At 42.1% G+C, this 20,842-nt stretch overlaps 1 protein-coding gene across 2 annotated transcripts in view; it reads right to left on the bottom strand.

Annotated features, from left to right (window-relative positions):
• ITGB1 (integrin subunit beta 1) overlaps positions 1 to 20,058 on the bottom strand; it is a 43,097-nt gene extending 23,039 nt beyond the window's left edge. The window contains exons 1-3 of one of the 2 annotated variants that reach the window (XM_064398291.1): positions 19,898 to 20,058; positions 528 to 597; positions 200 to 285 (exon numbers count right to left, since the gene is read on the bottom strand). In XM_064398291.1, the coding sequence (XP_064254361.1) occupies positions 200 to 285; positions 528 to 597; positions 19,898 to 19,906 (165 nt within the window). In that variant the 5' untranslated portion in view covers positions 19,907 to 20,058. Of the gene's footprint in view, positions 1 to 199; positions 286 to 527; positions 598 to 765; positions 783 to 19,897 lie in introns of those variants that run through there. The other variant, XM_064398370.1, reaches the window with a different exon arrangement.
• Between the last annotated feature and the right edge of the window lie 784 nt (positions 20,059 to 20,842).

Genomic DNA, 20,842 nt, shown 5'->3' with positions numbered 1-20,842 from the left:
GAAGTAAACACATTGTGAAAAACGTTTATACTCAAATCAGAAAAATCACAGTATTTGATTTTTAAAGTACAAATAAGTATCGAATTGAAGAACTACAGGAAATTACTATTAATGAAAACAGACATTTCTATACAGGTATTTACTAAAGTTTGAAACCAAGGGAAAAACCAAACCATGAAAAGATTTTTGCAACACTTACTGTTTTTTTACACCAGCCACAGTTTGGTCCTGCTTGTATACACTCCCCACATGACTTTGCATTTGCTTTTATGCAGTCGCTTCCACCTAGAGGAACGCAAATCCGTCACTTCAGTTATAAAAAGGTGTTTTACAACAACAGCATTTCACTTTGGTTCACTGTGGTTTTGTAAACTAAGTTCCAACTACAGGTTATTAACATGAGATAGGACTGACCCACTGCCATTAGCATTTGTCTAGTGAGGATGTGCCTACCCACATAAATGACTGCTAAACAGATACAGCTTTAAGGCAGCAATTAATTACTGCAGTGCAATCAAGTGCCTTACCTTGCTGGGCAAATCCATTCCATAGCAAGCAACAGAGGACGCCAGCACACGTGAGCCATTTGAAATTAGTCTGGAAGACAAAACAGAAAGCAAACTGGATGATTTACTCCAATGAGTAAGTGCAAAAAAGATAATTTCACGAAGCTGTGGACGTATAACAGTGTTTCAGAGGAGACAAGGAACACAGAACAAATGCAAACATAATTTCTTAGCTGGGCAGTTTTGCCCTAATACAAACCATGTTTGAGGGCTACTCTGTATTTAGAAGACATCAAACAGGGTAGATTTTTAAATTATTTTGCAATGCTCTTCTGCTAGGTAAACCAGCAAGCTATGAGAAATTCGGAAATGCTGTTGACTTGGGAGGAAGAACCCAGACCAATTTTTTAACACCTTATAAAAAATACATATGCTCTGAATGTTATCAGAGAGAGACTTCTAAATAAAGCTACCACAGCAATACAGGACGGAAACAGTTCTTCTCTGCTCACATCTCTGTTTCAAGATAAACACCAAGGCCCTTTACAAAACATTTTCTTCATAATCTTCAAAGGGCATTTCACTTTATACAACAAACTAGAAATTTCATCTCAAAATATGCACCATAAAGCATCCCTGACATAAACTGCAACCCTGTTTTTTCTTCTTTAGACAACAGAAAATTAATGGATACCACCCATATCAAAGAAAAAAAAAAAAGTTCAGTGCTATAAGTATTAATGCAAGACTAAATTTTTCTAAATTGTTTCCTACCTTAATAGCAGGTAGCCAGCCAGGGTCAGTTGCCTTTTAAATTTTGGTACTATTTTAAATTCTATTTCTCTTCACTATAAGAGTTCTGAGAACTTAGATAGCGGCCAGTTTTCTTCAACACCCTAAAATGTTGCTAATTAAAGCCTCTCCAGTCATCCTGGAAACAAAAGTACTCTTAATAACTTTTTGTTCTAAAAACCATCTTGCAGTATAGCCAAGGAAAAGTGAATTTGGCAGAATCACCTAAACTGAAGATGTCATTTTTCTAGAAGATGTACTGTTTTTCATATAAATCAGCAACAAAGTAAGCAATGCTCAAATTAGTCCAACAGTTGAGCTGTGGTTTTTGCACACTGAAACACAGTTGTTACTTTGTGCATCCAGCCAGACCTACCAGAGAAGGGATGGCCGCTCCAAAATCTGATGGAGGAAGTTTCAAACAGAAGCCAACCCTTTGCTAGCAAATTGTATCCAACAACAGTATTACATGGCTCATATTTTTCTGATAAATCATTTTGGCTCACTTTTCACTGGATGCTATGGTGAGAGGACAGGCAGTGGAGTTTAGGCACAGTAGAATTAAGAGAATATGCTATTGAACTACTTCGACAGATGCTATGCATAAGCACAAAACAAATTACCGGTCAAAAAAAAGAGGAAAAAATTGAACTGTGAATTATGTGAATTATACCCTACTCAACTTTTAAACACTACTTTCTGCAGATGCAACTCGAATTTCTCTCTGCACACTACTGCAAGTGACCAGTCCTTCATTCACAAAAACTCCCTTCCAGAACACTTTTATTAAGTCTCTTTATAAGCAATCACCTAAATTCAACCTGTGCGACCACAAACCTTGCTCAGAGGGGAACAGTGACTCAAGGAATGTGAGCAGGTGGAAGACAGATGAAGGGACTGAACCAAGGCTTGGAAAGACAAGGTTATGGGCTCACCTACCAGAGCAGCAGTCTGGACAGCAAGTCCTTACCAGGTTGCTCAACTTTTCGGTTCTTCTTTCCTAATTTAATGGTAGGTATATGTTGTGTACAGCAAACCTTGCTTCCCTCAAGTTAAATATTTTGTTACTCGAGAAGCAGTTTTGCTTTTAGTACAGCCCAGAATGGGGTGAGCTTTTCAGTAAGAAAAAAGCCAAGCTGCTGGCACCAGGTGAGCACCATCTTTTCTGTCAGCCTGGACGAGAAAATTATAAACAGTTCACCTTTTTAGGGCAGACCAGGACTCCACAGCAAGTCCACACAGACTATATATAAGTCAGCAAAGATGTGACACAGTGCTGAAGCTATGATTAAGACCGTTTGGAAGAGAAACGTTCCAGTGGAAACGCATCCGCGTGATGAATGCGGCTCGGTGAAGCTAACCAGGAAAATGTCCTTTCCCATATAAGGCTGCCAAGGCCTCTCCGGGCGGCGTGGCTTCCTCTGCCTCCACAGCTTAACAGCTTTTCCAGCTGCTGGGAGCTGGGGAAACGCGAGCACGGATCGGCTGCGCTGGACTGGGCTGTGACTGCTGACCCATGCACATCCCTGTGCTCCCACCCTCCTGCAGCCGGGAATGCGCTGCCCTGCGAGCCCCCACTCAGCAGCAGATCCCCCAGGAACTGCCCTCCTGCACATTCTTCCACTGAGGGAATAAACCCAAACAAATGACTCCCGAGTACACGGGCTGGCCAAAGGAAGCCTTTGGAAACCCTTAGTGGAGCTACAACCAAATGTCGTGTCAGTATTCAACCAGAGACGACTGCAACTGAAAAAAACCCCAATTGTTACAATTAACATTTAACTATTTTCTATTGTACTTGTTCTCCACTTTCTAAAACCTTGATAGATTTCAGAATCCTGGAAAAAGTGGTTTTTTACCTCCCTGAAAAAAAAGCAACTCAAAGGCAAGAGACTGAAATCTCTTTAATACTGTATCACCACTTGGATCCTTTTTAAAGGGCTGCAAATGGTGTGCTGTTGAAAAACTGATTTTAAAATTATTTCTGCATATATGTGAACCATATTCTATTTTTGTTAAATATTTTAGGAAAACAAACACGGACATAACCTTAAATGTTTAGATTCAATGCTTTCAAGCTGTTTTGTTTTTTTTTTTACTGTCTCGACAAACTGTAACGCTTGAAGAAAATTTTTTATTTATAAAATCAGCTTTGATGGAAATTTCTGGAGATTTTAATTTGAAATGAGAGACTCATTAAGTGACAATAGAAAGAAGGAAGGACAATTTCTCCACAGAATTTTGAATTTGTAAATTAAGTATTTAGAACCTTCACATTCTGCTAAACATCAAGCTATTTAGAAATTAACCACTCCACAGTATTGAAGCCTTTTTAAGTTTATTCATTAGAATGGCAATAGCATCCCTGAAGAAACTTAACTGGGTAAATAGGATCAAGGAAGAGTTATACATTTATTCCTTTGAAATTAAATACTTATGGCTATGCTGCTCTCCTCTCATCACTCTCCAGCTCAGCACTGCCACAGGCCACAGTTTATACAGTTATTAAGGCAGTATCAACAATGTGCTGGTTCCTGCAGTATTATTCCCCTCAGCTGAGCTGCTCCTCTCACCCAGTAATGCAGAATCCACCAAGCTGATGGCAAGCACAGGAAAACACTCCATGGCATCTGCCCTAGTGCATTCTGAACTGTGCCTCACTGCAAAGCTTTCCACTGAAACATGCAACCAGACCACGGGGGAAACATTTCAGTGTGCAGTAAGAGCTGAGCTGTTGTGCAGACAGCACCTTTTTAGAGCAGTATCCAGACAGCCAACTGACTCATCCCTCACACACCACTCTAATTGCACTTATAAACCTAGAAATGAATACACAACTCACACTTTTGGACTTGCATTCGTGCTTTCCTCAGTCTGACACCTCTTAGCATGAGCTCTATTTTCATGGGTTTAGATCTTGGTTCAGAAATGCTGCATGGAATTGATTCCTCCTGGAGCTGATGTTACCTTTACAGCCACTTTCACATAGTGCTAGGATGGAAAGTCACTGAAGAGAGCTGCCCCATTCTCCTTGCTGATTATTCCCTCTTGTCAGTCACCCTCCTGGCTGATTACTCTGCTGCTTTCCTTTTGATCAATGCCAGTATTACTGTGGCCACCAAAAGGGCTGGAACAAGAAAAGATCGGTCTAAAACTAATCCAACAAAGAAAACATCTTGTTCCTTCCACCCGGGTACAAAATCACTTATCCTGGTGTGGGAGATGTGATGAGATGAGGATGGAGAAAAAGAGAACTTGGAGGGGGTGGGGAAGCCAAAGCTCCTGCTGCTCAGCCAGAGGCTGTGGTTGTGTGCTGGACTACACTGGTCACACAGCCAAGCCCCCACCCCCAGGCATGAAGGCTCTGGTTCAAAAGGGAGCAGGAAGAGACACGTTTCTAAAATAAGCAGAATTAAATAGTCCCTGGAGATGCCTGTTTCAGAACTCGACGGCTACCCTATTAAAACAATTCCTTCTTCCCTCGCTCCAGAAGGTTTCCGAGCATTAGCTGAGGGCCATGCTTTTCAGTGTGGATCTTACTGACTGGTAGAGTGAATCCCATTGATATTTCTGAAAAAAAAGTGAGGGGAAAAGAAGGGACTGAAGAACCAAACAACCTTAGTGACACGGGACAGCAATTACACAGAGACTACAAACCTCTAGCAATGACCTGCAAATACTCTTGACAGCAGAACTCCCACAAGAGGTGTCATTAACTACAATCCCCAAGTTGCCTGCACATGAAAAAACTCTAAACATATCTGCTTGTACAACTATTCACTGTAAAGAAGCAATGCACTATAAAAGAAAGCACTAAAATGGTATCTTGCTGTTCTGAGAGAGGCAGATTACTAAGGCACCAGTAAAAAAAAAAAAAGTTTTACACTAAGAAGTTACTTTTGATGAAAGCTTTCAAGCCTGTGGTATAGATTTTCCCACAAATCTTAAATTGGTAATTCTTCATTTATGACCTTCACTGCTATCTTATTTACTTAATCAGTGTTACTGTGATACTGAAGTATAGTCAGAATACACCACACAGTAAATTCCAGGACCACCATTAAGAAACTACCTGATGCATTCTTCATTACACAAGCAGAGATTTGGGATAAACACTGGTGCTTGAATTGCCAGCAATTTTAATCAAAGAACCCAATCCTAAACTCAGCCAGCAAAAGTATTTGCTCCCTGGATGCAGACCAGCCTTGTGATGGTTGCCCTTCACAGAGGCCCAGCTCCTGACCCTGCATCATGAGGGATGAAGCAGCAGAGCATCCCCATGTAGGGAAAGTGAATTTGATGGCAAAAGTCAAGATGGACAACAAAAGTGCAGTTCCCAGAGCAGGGCTTTGCAACACACCAATCCAAATGGGAATGCTAGAAGTAAACCTTCCTTCAACAGCCTATCTAACCAGCCTAACACCATGGCTCAAGACCACAATGCTCCTTCTGCCCCTGGTAACTTTACAGACATGAACGCAGCAGGTTTTGAACTGCTTGAAGTAATATGGAAAGAATGGGATGTTATCACAGACTGAAGTGCAAAATAAAAAATTCTTTAGCACTGAAATAACTTTTACACAGAAAGTTCAGCACATCAAGACTGCTTACTCAAAATGTTTCCTGAGAAAACTTTAAGGCATACCCACTTCAGCTACTGTGATGTTACAGCATAAAAGAATCAATAGTATTTTACACTGAACTTAATTTCTGTTGGCTATTTCTAAGTTAATGGAATAAATCAAATCTCTAAATACTCATGAGAATCACTTCCATAAACACTGTTTTAGCAGGGCATTAAATATTTAAATAATATAGAATAAACTAGTTAAGACTTAACTTTCAATTACAAGAGAGTTAAAATCTACAGAAAACTGATTTTCTGCTCAGGTTAGGGAGACCAGCTCCTCCATTCCAGTATGGTTCTGTAAGGTCACCTGCCACAATTAGTGTATGCCACTGTTACAGCAGAAGATTCCCCTGCTGCAAGTCCAAAAAGAGATGAGAATACACATTTCTGCAAGCCCAAACAATGAGAAAAGATATCACAATTGCACAAGTTTGACATCGAAACTCCGCGCTCCTGTGCCCAGTAAGGCAGACAAACACGAAGAGTAACGCAACTGCTAAGACTGAGTTACACTACATTACTACCCACAGTTTATTCATGCAGCTCTAAAAAATTTCCCATGAAATCAAATAGCTTAAAATTCACTAAAAAGGACTGAATGCAGTGGGAAAAATCTGTAGGTGTTGGTTCTAAAATACCCTTGTGTCTCTTGCTGAAATCTCAGCATGGGCACCTACAACACATGGCCTCTTCAGCAGAATAAATGGAAATGTTCATGTACAAGTATGAGCAGGCTGAGACCACAGCTCATGAGAACAGAGCTGGAAGGCTGTTCATGGTATCATCTTGTGTCCCCAGAGTATGGGGTGTTAGTTTATATAGGACACAGCTGCTTCAAGACTGAACTACTAACTTCACAAGCACTCACAAGGTTTGACCATGCTATTGCTTTTACACAGAATTTGCTCATGTTTGTTTCGTGGGTTTCACACGAGCTCTCAACTTTCTGACAGTTCTAAATAATGGAATGAAAAGCAACTGGGTATTTTTATGCAAAGTATCTCTTGGTTTTGATTTGAATTATGGAATAGAAACAAATCTGCCCAAGTTAGGTGTCTGGCTACAGGGAATTGTGGTGGGGAAGATTTTTCTTGAGGGAAAGTTTGAAGACAGAAATTTCATCTATAATCAGAAAAAAATACAGGTAGCGGTTTCAGAACAACTGCAGATAATAAAGTTTTCTGGTATCTGACATCACTGTACAATGAGAAAGATAAAATGCAGTAGAGATCCAGTTGGGACATGACAGAAGGTGGTAATGGATCCCAGATATTTCACAGTACTGTGGCATACACAGGAAGTAAGGTAAATGGCCTCCAGTCCCTCCTCAGCCCCAAAGGGTTTGTATTCCCATTTCTGGGAATGCTCTATCATCCTACAGGATATACTACTATGAGCTTTAATTAAACCTTTGTTCTGCTACACAGAACAAAAGCACAGACAGAAAAACTGATACTTTTGTTTCTAGATTGTCTAGAAGGGCTCATATAGCAGGAGCTAGATAAAACGGTATGAGTGGTGTTCCAGTTACTGTTCCCTGTAATATTTACAGATTTACAGCATATTGTCCATGAGAAAAACCAGAGACTTGGGTTCATAGTCTGGAGCACGAACTTTATTTCTTTCTCACCAAATGCTCTACCCTGAAGGAAACTGAAAGGAAACAGATGTATGTTCACACAGACACATAAGAGAGCCTCAACTGCAAACCTCGTGTGTCGTGGATGATGACCCTGACCTGTGCATGCTGGGCTGAAATCCCTCTCTACCTGCCCACCTGACCAATCCAAACTATATGGACTTCTCTAGGGACTTAGGTTAAAAGTGAATACAAGGAGCTCAACACAAGGAATCAAAGGCAGCCTATAGCAAACCTATAAAGGCAGGGCAAATTACATACCATGCCAGATTTCACTGTATTTCTGTATGTGTTTCATCGTATTTCTGTGTTTTCACTAGCAAAATATATTGACAATTTCTCTTAATGACAAACTCCTCTAATTGGCTGCACATCTAAGTAATACTCACAAGAAACATGAGTGCCATAGCAAATTGTAAAGAAGACTACTACTACTAAAGCCCACTCAGTTTATTCATAGAATATTCTGAAATGGAAAGGACACACAAGGATCACTGAAGTCCAACTCCTGGCCCTGCACAGGACAGTCCCAAGAATCACACCATGATTTACCTTTTCATTAAATATCTCTATTTCAGATCCCACACATGTTAGAATTTCATGCTGACGATGGTGACAGAAGTTAAAAGAACGGGGAAAAAAGATGCACAGAGGCAACTTGAAGATGCAGCTACTGACAAAGACCCTTCATCTTTCTAGTCAGCAAACCCCAAGAGCAACCTTGATCTCTTTCCTTTGTTCTCAGGCTTTTTGGAGAGCATTGGTTAGTCAGCACCACCTCTGAAGGAAGGACCTTTTTTCAAACAGTGTGTGGACACACTGCCATGCACAGACAGCTTGTAACTCATGACTAGATCTTCACAGTACTACCACACCACAAATCATTACGAATTTAAGAACACCGCTTTGCTATATTAACCATCCTTGTCCCTGGCTTGGTTTGTAATGCACATGAAAGGATAATTTGTATAAGACTTTCTTGACCTGTTGAATCAGAATTTAAAGCCAAGATCCCACAGTTTAGGAGTTACTTTGGAAAGCATCTCAGAGCTTGAAAGACAGGTACTACACAGCTCAAAGAACAAGCAACCTGTGCATGATGATCACATTTATGAAACTGTTCAAGAGTCAAGTCAGGTATTCTTTCTCATGAAAATGTTCCTTTTTATTTAAATATTTTTACCAGGCAGTTATGCATGAACTGCAATTTACAGCATGAAATCTGACAGGTGTATTTTGGAAAACCAGATTAACAAGCAGGTGTATTGTGCTCAAAGTTCAACACTAAATTAGGAGAGAAATACAACTCTGCATGCTCTCCATCAGAGCACTCAGACTTGCAGCTACACCTCATTAAAACATCAGCAGTGTGCTTTACGTGTTGACTACCTATAGCTTATATCTAGTTTAGGCTATAACATTTACATCTCTGACAATCCAGTCTGCAACTACACCTTGCTCTCCACTTCCCAAACTGTTGTGCCTATGAAAGCCCATGTCGTTGCATCCCCCCCACAGAACCCGAGGATTCATACAATGATACAATGAAGCTCTTGAATTTTAGGAAAGGACATAACAATGTCCTGTGCTGCTTATGCTGGTGTGCAAGCACCCTGCAAAGGCAGCAGCTCTCCAAGCCTAAACCACTAAACGCACCAAGCCCATTGTTACTGTGGTTTAAAGTGTTTGCTACACCTACCGCACCTCTATACATGCACAACTAGAAAGTTTCCTCTTTAAGGATAAATATACAATGCAGACATGTGCCAATAACAAATATATGTATTTTTTTTTCCCATTAAAACTGTCACTGTCAGGAATATCCCTTTTCCATACTCTTTCAAACATAAGCTTCCAATAGTTCATCACAACTGACTCGGAGCACGCTGTCTCCAGAAGTTTGTAAGAAATATCACTGTACTCAATCTTGCTGTTATCAGCAGGCATTTTTTTGTAACAAATATTTCAGGATTTTTCTATCACAGTTGCATCTCTTCACACAACTGTGATTACAACAGAATTTAAAAAATCTGTTGTTTCAATACTTTTCAAATGCTTTTAAAACCATGAGTTGTTTTTGTCATAACCTTATTTCTTCTCCAGTCTAAATATAACACCATTTTTTTGGTGGGAGAAAGTGTGAACGGGATACTTAACTTGTTTACATAGTTTTTTCCAGCCTACAAGACTTCTTGGCTACGTTTAGCATTTCCATCAGAGACAGATTACAATCAAGAATGCCACATAATGATTTAAGCCATTCTAGTAGAAAACATGGGGGTCTGTTCCATGTGGTAGTATTAAATTCCTGCATACTCTTCACCACTTACTACTCCCATAAAGACACTATTTAATTTTGTGCAACTTAAACCTCACATTTATCCACACGGGGAAACGAGAAGTTTAGTTAAGCATATAAATATAGCTCTTACACAGCTGACTGTAACTGATGCTTCTGAGGCTGCACTGCCTCCATGAGTGTCACAACATCTGGCTAAACTTACTTTAATCCAAGCTTTTCTGTTCAAGGAAAAGCAGAACAGAGGCAAGTATGTTCTTAGTAAAAAGCTAGAGAATTTCAGTAAATGCAGTGTCTCACTCATCTATTTCTTTAAGAAAAAACAATTTCAAATGTGTTGCTGGCTACTGCTGTAGGTACTGCAGGAAGCCAGCAGCTGGCACACCACAAAGAGAAAACTCAGCGGAAACTCGTCTGTCGTTACATGGCAGAGTTCACCCACCAGGAGCTATCATTAACACTCGGGTACAGTTTCAGCAGCCAAAACCCAGATGAAAGCAAATGCAGCTGAAAGAATCAGCAGTGCTGCAGCATCTCCACAACAGCAACCTCTGACTCTGCGCTACCTCTCAGGGACCTCCCCACATCTATCCCAAGCCAGCTCCACTTGGACCTTGGGCCATCCCTTTCCCTTCTGTGTCAAATGCCACTTTCTGTAAGCCTCAGTGAAAACCAGACATTCTCATGGACAGAGAAGGGCTGAGGAAACAGCTTCTAAGAAGGGGCAGGTGGCTGTCAGACTGACTGCGCTTCAAAACTACACTGGGCTCTCCGCTGCTAACCCAGCCCAAATTCAGGCTGTCACAGGCCAACCATCCTAAGCTGATCTTGGATGAACTGTTTATAAATGCTCTGCAACACAGCCAGTTTGGGGAACTATTCTGATTTTATTTTTACAGGTTATCAGAATAAATTAGCAGGCCAAAAAAATTAACAGACACAAAGAATAAAATACTGAAGGATTTTAGGTTTGTTGTTCTTTGTTCATATTTTTGTTCAGAATTTGAATAGCAAGCACATAAAATAATATTTAAAGACAATATTCAAATATTTAACATCAAGTTTTTTAAAAGATTCACTATTCAAACACAATTTAGAATGAAACAACTTTCATCCTCAACATTCTTTTACTGCCAGGTAAGTGTCCATAAAAATGATCATGTAGAAACGATAAAAACCTGGTCATACCACAGAACTACATACAGCCTAATAAATCTATATCTGTGAGATTTTGAATTTAATTCTATATATATTTAATTTTTCATGCATGTGTTATATATTTTTCTGTACATAACTAATGATTATTAATTCAACAGCAGTGATAACTGGCTAGGCAGAAGCACAAACAGTGAACTTTATACAGATTTTGACGCAAATTTGAGCACTTGCAAAAAGCTCATCAATCTCAGGAAAAAAATAACTTCAACCTTAAAAGACTTTTTAATAAAAAAATCAAAAACAAAACCACCCAGACTCATCACAAAGTACTTCATAAAAAGCAATGCTGGCCTGAACAATCTGCCTATTCATACACTTCTGCTGCTTTCCAGAGCAGGATTTTAAGCCTGGAGTCCACAAGCTGCTTTAAGAGCACTGCAAAAGATAATAAAAGATGAGGTTTCTCATAGTAGCCAAGTACATCTACCAGTTTGCTACTAGGGAACCCAGGAGACAGCTCAACTTCTCCAGACCCTAAAATTCCCTGCTTTGCACCCTTTATCTCTCTGGTGCCAACTACGGATGATACTTTTGCCTCTTAGCTGAGCCAGTGGAACAAGCTGAGCAATAACACCTTGCTGAGTGATTTCTCACCTGATCTAGCAAGTTAAGAAGGATTACTCAAGTCAGAAGAGCACTGAAGCAGGCACGAGCAGATGCTGTGAGGTTCCACAGCAGTTTATGCCAACTTATCTCTGGACTGCCACAGTGGCACACGCTCTCTCTATGAGTTGCACGTTTTCCCCTTCCTGCCCTGGCAATGCATGTGATCTCCCGCTGCAACAACTGACCTAGCTGAAAATTAATTTTTGGCCAAGCTATTTTTCAGCCAGAATAGTTCTTTCAATAACTCAGTGTAGAGCCCTATAACTTCCACAGCTGATGCAAGCAGGATGGGAAAACTGAACACTACAGGCAGGAGGGAAAGTTGAGACCTAGCACTGGTATAAATTGCTGCAGAACCACATTTCTATGAAAATTAAACACAATTTTAGTTGAATTCATGGCTCAAAAGCCACTGGAACATTTTACAAAATATGAAATTCAGATAAATTTGAAAATCAATTGTCTGCTGCAGAGTTTTGAGTGATCACTAATGAGTGAGATTTTTTTAAAACTCTGTAGCGACACAGCATTAAACCTGCTTCCAGCTAAAAGCAAATGTTAATCATATTAAATGCAGATATTCTTCATTTAGAAAGTGAAACTGCATTGTGAATTATGCACCAAAAAGGGGCAGTATTTGAGCAAACTCTTTTATTACTACCCAAACCAGGCAGCTGGCAATGGCAAAAATGCTGGCAACAATCTTACACAGTATAGTTACTCCCTAAAGCTGAAGCCGAGTTTTTCACTGAAAGGAGACATCTCTAACATGGCTGTGTAACATTTCAATCTAGCTTTTGAAAAGTTATGTAAACAAGATGTGTAGTGGAGAGAGATAATACATACATAGAAAAAATATTTGCTGCTGTTTATTGATTATGCGTTTTTAACAACCTATAGCTGGTATGTACAGCATGTTCTTCCAAAAAAGGAAATTTGCTGTTTCCTTTTTTATGCTGAAGTCCACACCCAGGAAAAATTACACTCACGTTCTCGTACATTAATTTCTCACACTGATTTGTATTTGCATACAAGTAACAAAAACACAAAAAATCATCCCCATTTTTGAACTACACAGTAAAAGCAAAGAACAAGTGTTACCTTCTGAAATGTTACACTTTCAGATGTCTTGGAAACGCACATAAGTGATATTCATATGTAACTGAAAGACAGATTTTTAATCTATTCTGCCACAAAATCAGCAAATTAAGAATTCAAAAAGTCTCAAGCCTTGTGTTTTATGCCGATGGGCTATAGCGTGCCTTTTATTATCTTTTGCAGTGCCTTTCAGCTGTGGGACAATCTCCACCTGGCATCACAAAGTCAGCACAGTAACACACACTAAATACAACCTCGCAAAAGCACAGAATGAAGCTCTGAGAAAGTAATTATTGACTTTATCCTAAGCCCACTAAAACTAATTTCCTAATACACAAGAAAATAAAACATCAGTGTAATAAGAAAAAAGCCCAGCCAGAATTCACTGGCAGCACATCAACCATGCCTTCCCTAGCCAACCTTGTGGATGATGATAGCAAAGATTTCCTCATTTCTCCTTTTCATTAACAGAAGAGGGAGCATTTTACTTGCTGACTGGACAAGCATAAAGCCTTCAGCCACTCCATTCTCAAAGATGTGTTAGCAATATCAGAAGTCATTCTGATACAAAATTTATTCCAAATTTATTGATAACCAACTACTAAAGTGTGTCATCTTTTGACACCTGGGAGAGTGCTTTGATTTAACATCAAAAAGATCACATTCTTTCATATTTATCTTCACTTCAGAAACAGGCCTTCCTTTTAGTTGTACTCATCCTTATACAAAACCTCTTTACCCAAGATTTGGAACACCAGACAGCTCAGGGTATAGGCAGAGCTGGATGTTGCCAATTTAATACTTAACAAGCTGAATTTGTGGACGATGCTGGCCAAGCTATTAGAATCCCAGGTCCTCCAAATGACCTCCTATGGTCCCCAGGATGCTCCTGGACACTCTGGTTACCCCAGTGCTCACTGGAAGGGCATCCTCTGCTTTGAGGAAGATCACTCCCAGCAGTTCTTACCAGCCTACAAGGACGCAGAGCAGATGAGGACAGATCAGATGCAGCTTCCTGCAGAAGGAGATGATGTGACTCTTGGTGCCACTGCCCAAGGTAAGCATGTGTTAAGACACATTAAACTACAATTCCACCAAAGAAAATTAAGAAACACTAGAATGACAGCTTATTCCCCTTTCCAAATGGACACATCTTTATTTCAATATTTACTTCAAGGGCAAGATTATGCCAAAGTACACATCCCAGTCTCAGACTTGTTTTCCAGAGACCAAGTATGCACTGATATCCAAGACACCACCTTTGACTCATCACCATTTCCTAAGTGAAATACTGACTTCTTCTAAATTAATCTTATACAATTATTTTTCTTCTCTTAAATAACCACAGATCAGTCATCTTAGAATGAGAGTAAGTTCAGTGTTTCAGTTCAGCCCAATATATAATTACTGTTTTTCATTTTACCACAAAGGATGAGAAAAGAAGAAAGATTTCTCTTTTTCTGTTCAGCTTCCACATCAAAAATGCTTTTACTTGTACATCTACAAAGTTTAAAAAAATTGTTAATAGCTATAACAGAAAATTAAATACAGGTACTTTTTTGTAGTATAAATACTACAGAGAAATTAGTAGTTTAAAACAACAAGAATTCATACAGACAACAGCCATACTTCCTGCTTTTACACTAGAATGTACCAAGAGCAGAAGTTAAAACTAAGTGGGTCAAAACTATGACTAAGTTAAGTATATGTAAGTGATCTCATAGAAAACCCAAATGAGAAATAGGAGAACTACAAACACAAAGCAAAACATTTGGGGGAGGAAATACTGGCATTAGTTATTGTATATGTTACAGTTTATGACCATTATAAAGAGGAATCTGCACTTAAACATGGTCTTACAGATTAGAATTTTTGAGAAAGTGACATCTATAGTCTAATGATTTGCTGACAAAATGTGAGAACTACATTAATTTAACAAAGATTTTCAAAACATTTTTTCTGTGAGAAAGGAATGGAAAGGATGGTGAGAAAAGACCAGGATCTTTTTAGCTCTTATGAGCAACAACAAAGCTAAGATTCCAGCCTCAGCTTTGTTACTCAAAACCTTCCCCACTAATAAAACCACAAGAATACTAGTGGCATTTTGTTGCTGCTGTTGAAAAAGAAGAAAATGAAACACATGAAACTGCTTTTAAGACAGAAAGCATGTTTCATAAGCCATTCTGCAGCTAACTGTAAAGAGAAATTAAAAAGATATAGCACAAAAAACCCCACTAAAAATATTTACCAGCCTCTGCTCAGTGACACCCCAAAGATGATTACAAGTAGGAATTCTATCAGCTTTTGCAAAACAAAACATTAATACTATAGCCTCATCAGGCCCCACCATGTGCTTGGTTATATGCAAATTTTGTTAAAGTGTCTTTATCATCTTTCTGAATATATCCAATCCATTAATGAGAAAATACAATAGCCTAGGAAGTCCAATAACCACTCTGATTAGTTTATGAATAAAAATGTAATAGAAGGTGGTTATTACAAAAATACAGGATGTTTAATAACAACATTCTTCTAAAGAGAGCACCTTTAGTACTGAAAAAGGCAATCATATTATTTAGTGATGTATAACAAGGTGTGTCTCATTTTTCATCCATAGAAGTCAGAATTTTCATTCTCTGCATAACATTCCAAACAGAAGCTGTTCAGCAAGCTTAGATGTGTCTTACATTGGGCTAGAAACTCACACAGCTAAAGCACACAACAATTTCTTACAATGAAGCCATATATACCTTCTGCTGGTTCTTACACTAATAATCCACATGGTGGGAGAGAAAAAAGTTCAGAGAAAAAGTCTTCTCATAAATTTATTCTGACTTACAGTTTTAGAAGTTTGGGTTACTGGACCACACCTCTGCAGGACAAATTAGGAAAAAAAAAAAAAAAAAAAAGAAATAGAATATGTCTTCCCATTTGTGGGTAAACACAAAAATGGCTTTGTAGGCAACCCCAGAAATGCCATAACCACAACAACTGACAGATACTGGTCAATATTGTGGTCCCCTCTGGTTACCACATCAACCTTTTTAGAAAGCTGTCAACACAATACACCACAGAGCAGAGCAAGGAGGAACTACACAGTAAAAAGGAGAACATATCTGCCACCATAAATGACAATATTCAGCAGCATTAGAACTATCCAACAGGTTTTAATTTTCTGACACAAAAGGAGCATCAAATCACACACAGATATTGCCAGTATCTGTCCAGGAGACAGAGCCACAGAATTTCATCTATTCATTTGTTCTCAAATCTGTGATACTCCCTCCCTTTTGAAAAGCAAACAAACATCCTCTTCAGAGAAAAAAAAAAACAGCTAACTCTCCCCTTCAACAAAAATTTATTGTCATGTACAGGTCTGACGTGTGTTGCTCTAAAAAATGTCCCTGCACACCTACACCAGAGCAAAGCCTGAAAAACCTGGAGTAGAAGTGGCAGTGAGAACGCTGCTATGAGAAGGTGACTTCAAAGCAAGTGAGTGGAGCAAGTGAAACAATTTGAGGAATCAGCAATATAAAGACAGATGGGAGATGAGAGGCAGGACAACACAGACTGAACTCTGAGTTTTCTGCTGCTGGGAGACCAGAAATTTTCTACCAGGCACAGAATATAGCAGCTGACTTAAAAATCTAGTCATAGGGGAATAGTACACACACTGGCAAGTACTTTTTAATGACACTTCCAAAATAAATCTAACTACATATTGCCTTAATTACATTTTTAAGATTGATTAAATTTATGTAATTGCTTTATGAGCTCTACCAATAGACGCAGCTTAAAAGTCAAAGGAAAAAAAAAGAAGAAAAAGAGGCACTCCCAACAAGGATTCCCACTCAGAGGGCTGATGACAGGTCCTAGGAATTAAAAGGATGCCAAGAGGATTGGCTACCCTAAAAAAAAAAAAAAGTTGGAAAAAACAAATCACTTGACATTCTAGAAAAGCAAAGGAGGCAGAATAGGCTCTGCTATTTTAAGTATGCATTCTGTCTTTTCTGGATCTATCTAACCAATGCCTTTTCCAAGTGCCACATGAGGTGGCATGAGCAATCTTAAAGCTAGTGATTAATACTGATTTAATTCATTTGAGCAATGTCTCACTGATTACAACAGCCTGTCTTACGTGGAAGGGGTACAAGCCACTTTTGGAAAGGAATGAAGAGGAAGGTCACGTATACCAATGGCCAGCAAGCTCCATCCAGCCTTCCCCCACAAAACCCACGCCCCACACCACACGAGGAAAACTACCAGAGAAAGTAGCACTGTCACACATCCAGCTCCTGTGCAGCAGTGACTGGGGACACAAGCAAAGGCTGCAGGAGGCATCACGAGCAGGTCCTCACTGAAGAAAGCCAGGCCCTCAGACCATGTGCAGGAGAGGAACAGCAGGGACTCTGCGTGGCTGTCCACCAGAAGGAAAGGGAGCCTGCTGCAGAGCTAAAGCCTTTGCTAACTAAAAGAGTTCCATCAAGAGAAGGTATTTAACAGCCTGCTGAGCAATCACAGCTGCAGCACCTTGTTTCAGTACCAAGAGCCACAGCCAAGCACAAAGCCTGCAGCAGACTGATGAGAAGCTGTCAGAACCACAAGTTACGTGTGCATCACATCACCCAACTAAATCGAGACTGGGTGGAAAGGCAGGCATGACAACTATTTACAAACAACTGGGGCACTCATACCAGCAGCAGCAAGGGAATTATATTCAGGGCAAGGGAGACCACAGCACGTGCCCACCCCATGTGTGCATGGCTCTCCCCAAGTTATCTACTTCCTGAGCTGCTGCTACAGCAAACAAGGTTTTTTCAAATCTGAACTGCAGCCGAGCTACCCAATGAGAGGTATAGAGAGAGGATGGTTTAGAGAGAGGAATTAAATCATGAATCAGGAAGAAAGAACAGCAGGAAAAGTTCTCAGACAGTTTTTTTTCAGCTTTGGGAATCGCTTCCCAAAGGAAGTGGTGTAAGGCTAACCACTTCAGTCATTTAAAATACTCAAGACAAAACACTAAAATTCTGCACTCCCATCAGAAATTCATGCACATTCTTAGAGAAACAAGGATGCCTCCAAATCAGTCCTTCACAAGGGTGGGCATTACTGGGGACATGGCACAGATCAGACACCTGAACAGAGAGCAGAATGAGCTCCCTGGCTGCACCCACAGAGAACAACAGAGTTTTAACTGCTGACATTTCATTTTGAAATAAATATGGTTCATTTATCATGTGGCTGGCAAACAGATACAGCACATAGCAGCTCCAACTTTGATTAAGGTAAGACTATGCATGCCTGTCAGCTTTTCACCTTTCAGCTGAAACATCTTTGAAAAGGACAAAAGTTGAAGGTGTTCACATCTTAAACTTGTCTTGTCTTGCCAATCTATTGCCAATGGCTCACTGTTTTTGCAACCCTTATAAATAGAGCCTTAGGCAAGCTTGCAAAATGCTACTTAATCATTACCCAGAGGCAAGTAATATTTTTTGTGACAGAAGAATGAATCATCGGTTTCATCGCTGGGATGGATGTGGACAATGAATGTCTTTGCTCTTAGTCTTCTTTAATTTAGTCTCATTTACATCCTTCTGGTAGTATAATACTACTATTAAAAGGTCCAAACAATAAACCAAGAACAACAAAATCCCCTCACTGCTACCAAGCTGCCTCATTTCTCAAAACTAATTTTTCAAGCGCTGCCACCATCACCTACCAAATGATCTGCGTGCCAGGAGTACAAGTTATTTAAATCTCTTTCCACATACATAATGTCCTGCTTAATTTCAACACCTTAGCACACAAGTAGCATTAGCCATGAGTGGTTCCACAAATCTAAATGGAGACAATCGTTACTCCTAAAGGTTTGTGTATCTTGGCATGAATAGGATTGTAGCAGCGATGGCAAATCTACCAGAAAAATCAACATTTTTCACCCAACAGCTATGTGCACATGTGCTGGCATGAATGGACTGTTGTATTCCATCAAGGACAAATGAAGAACCAAACACGAACGCTGATCAGTTTCTTTTCATAAACAGTCACAAAGACTACCTAGTGAGTTTAATAGGCAGTCAGATACTTATTCTATAACATAAAGACATCTGACATGGGCCTGAACAGTGAGTCAGAATGAATTTCCCATCACTTCATGTTTCCTTCCAACCATCAGCAACTGAAGGCAGTAACAGGAGACAAAGCACTGCACTACTTCTGTAAAATCCCCATGTGGGACATGGCATAGAGGCCGCACATTCCCACTGCATCCCGACATAAGTTTACAGCAAGCTATAGAGGCTCAGAGCCAGTTTGGACGATCGAGCAGCCAAACGCTGCAGTGCGACCATCCCGTCATTCAAACTGCCCAGAGCAATCGCTCTGTGAACATGCAGAGTAGCGATAGTTTTTTTTTTTTTTGTCAACTGCTTTGGCTTATTAACCTAGTATAGACTGCTCTCAGCGCTCGCTTTCTGCGGATTTGTGCAGGTCAAAACCCGGGGTACTCAAGCGCCTGCACTGCCTCACTCATTTCGTTCCCATTCCTGTAACTCCAGCGCCCGCTTCCCGCGGAAGGCAGCTTCCCCCTCCGGACGCCCGCCCTCGCCCGCCCTCCCGGGAAGCCGCCCGAAACTTTCCCGGCCGAGTGCTGCCGCCGTCCCGGGCAGCACCGGCGGGAGGCGGCGGCCGGCACAGGGCAGGGCACCGGCACGGGTTCCGTGCCTCTCGGAGAGGAGGGCTCGGGGCGCTGCCCGGGGCAGCCGCTACCCCGCTGGCAGGGCTAGGGCCGGCCCCGAGCGGACAAAGGCCCGGCCGGCCCCGGCAGCACGGGAGGCCCGAGGCCGCCGTCCCGCCGCCACAGGAAGCCGCAGGCTGGGCCCGACACCTTCCCGCCCACAGCGCCGGGCGGGCACGGCGGGAGGCGGCGCCCCCTCCTCCGCCCGGACCGGCGCCGGGGGACCCGCACACGGGGCGGCGGCGGCTCCGGGCGCGGGAAGCGGCGCTCGCAGTCCCGCGCCGCCCGCCCGCGGCGCTGAGCCCCGGCGCAGCCGTAAGCACCGCTCATCTCGCTCCCGGCCGGCTGCGACCCCCGCCCGTCCTCCCGTTACCTCGGCCATGGCTCCGGGCAGCGGGCGCGCTCCGGCCCGCCCGGCTCGCTGCGGCGGCGGCGGTGTCCTGGGCTGGGCAGGGCTGGGCTGGGCGCGGCGGGACGCCCGGGCTCGCTGCTCGCTGGCTGCCCGCCGCCGCCTGCTCGGAGCTGCTGCGGGAGCCCGGCCCGCGGGGGAGGGGAGGGGAGGTCCGCGCTCCGCTTTACCCGCCCCGGAAACACATTCCTCCCCGCTGCCGTCAAGCGGGCCGGGGAGGCGTCTGCGGCGCGGCGGGCAGGGACGGGAGAGCCGCGCCTGAGGCGGGGCTCGGTGCCCGCTCCCGTCCGTGCCGCCCGCCAGCGCCTTATTTGGCGGGGTTTGCCGGCGGGCCGGCCGCCCCCGGGCTGGGCCGGTGGGGGAACGGGGCAGGGGCTGCCCCTGTCCCGCAGCCCCTCGCTGCCGGCGGTGTGGAAAGGTTCTTCGACCCCAGCCCGTGTCAGAGTTCTTCTCCTGCTCCTGGTTCCACGCGCGGTTCTCCAGGCACGGACACTGCGGGGAATCCGGGCAGAGGGGGGTTCCCTGTCCCTCTTGCTGGCAGCTGTTGCCAAGGGCAGTGGAAGTCGCTGAGTGAGGAGTGGGCTTGTCGGTGCTAACACAAACTCCGGGCTAAAAAGTCGCTTTTCCCAAATCCCTCGGCCGGAGCCTGCTGGTGTTCGGGGCATGCTCTTGGTATTTTGAAGTGCCCCTTAAAATAGGTACTTGGGAAATTACCGATTTTAAAAAATGAAAAAGCGTGCCATTTGTGAAGGTAAGGTGTTGGGAAACAAGCTATCTGCTCACAGTTCAGCGCTCTAAGCACTGTGCCTTTATGTGTGGCTGCTGGAGCTTGTGTCAGTTCTTGTTTTTATATGGTTAACTTAACCAGCAGTGCTGCAACTTGTTTATAATTTTAATCACTTTCCCCCT

This window comes from Passer domesticus, chromosome 1 (assembly GCF_036417665.1).
Source record: "Passer domesticus isolate bPasDom1 chromosome 1, bPasDom1.hap1, whole genome shotgun sequence".
In the NCBI taxonomy this organism is placed as follows: domain Eukaryota; kingdom Metazoa; phylum Chordata; class Aves; order Passeriformes; family Passeridae; genus Passer; species Passer domesticus.
The sequence above is the reverse complement of the archived record's forward strand: the minus strand, read 5'-3'. Positions and strand labels throughout refer to the sequence as shown.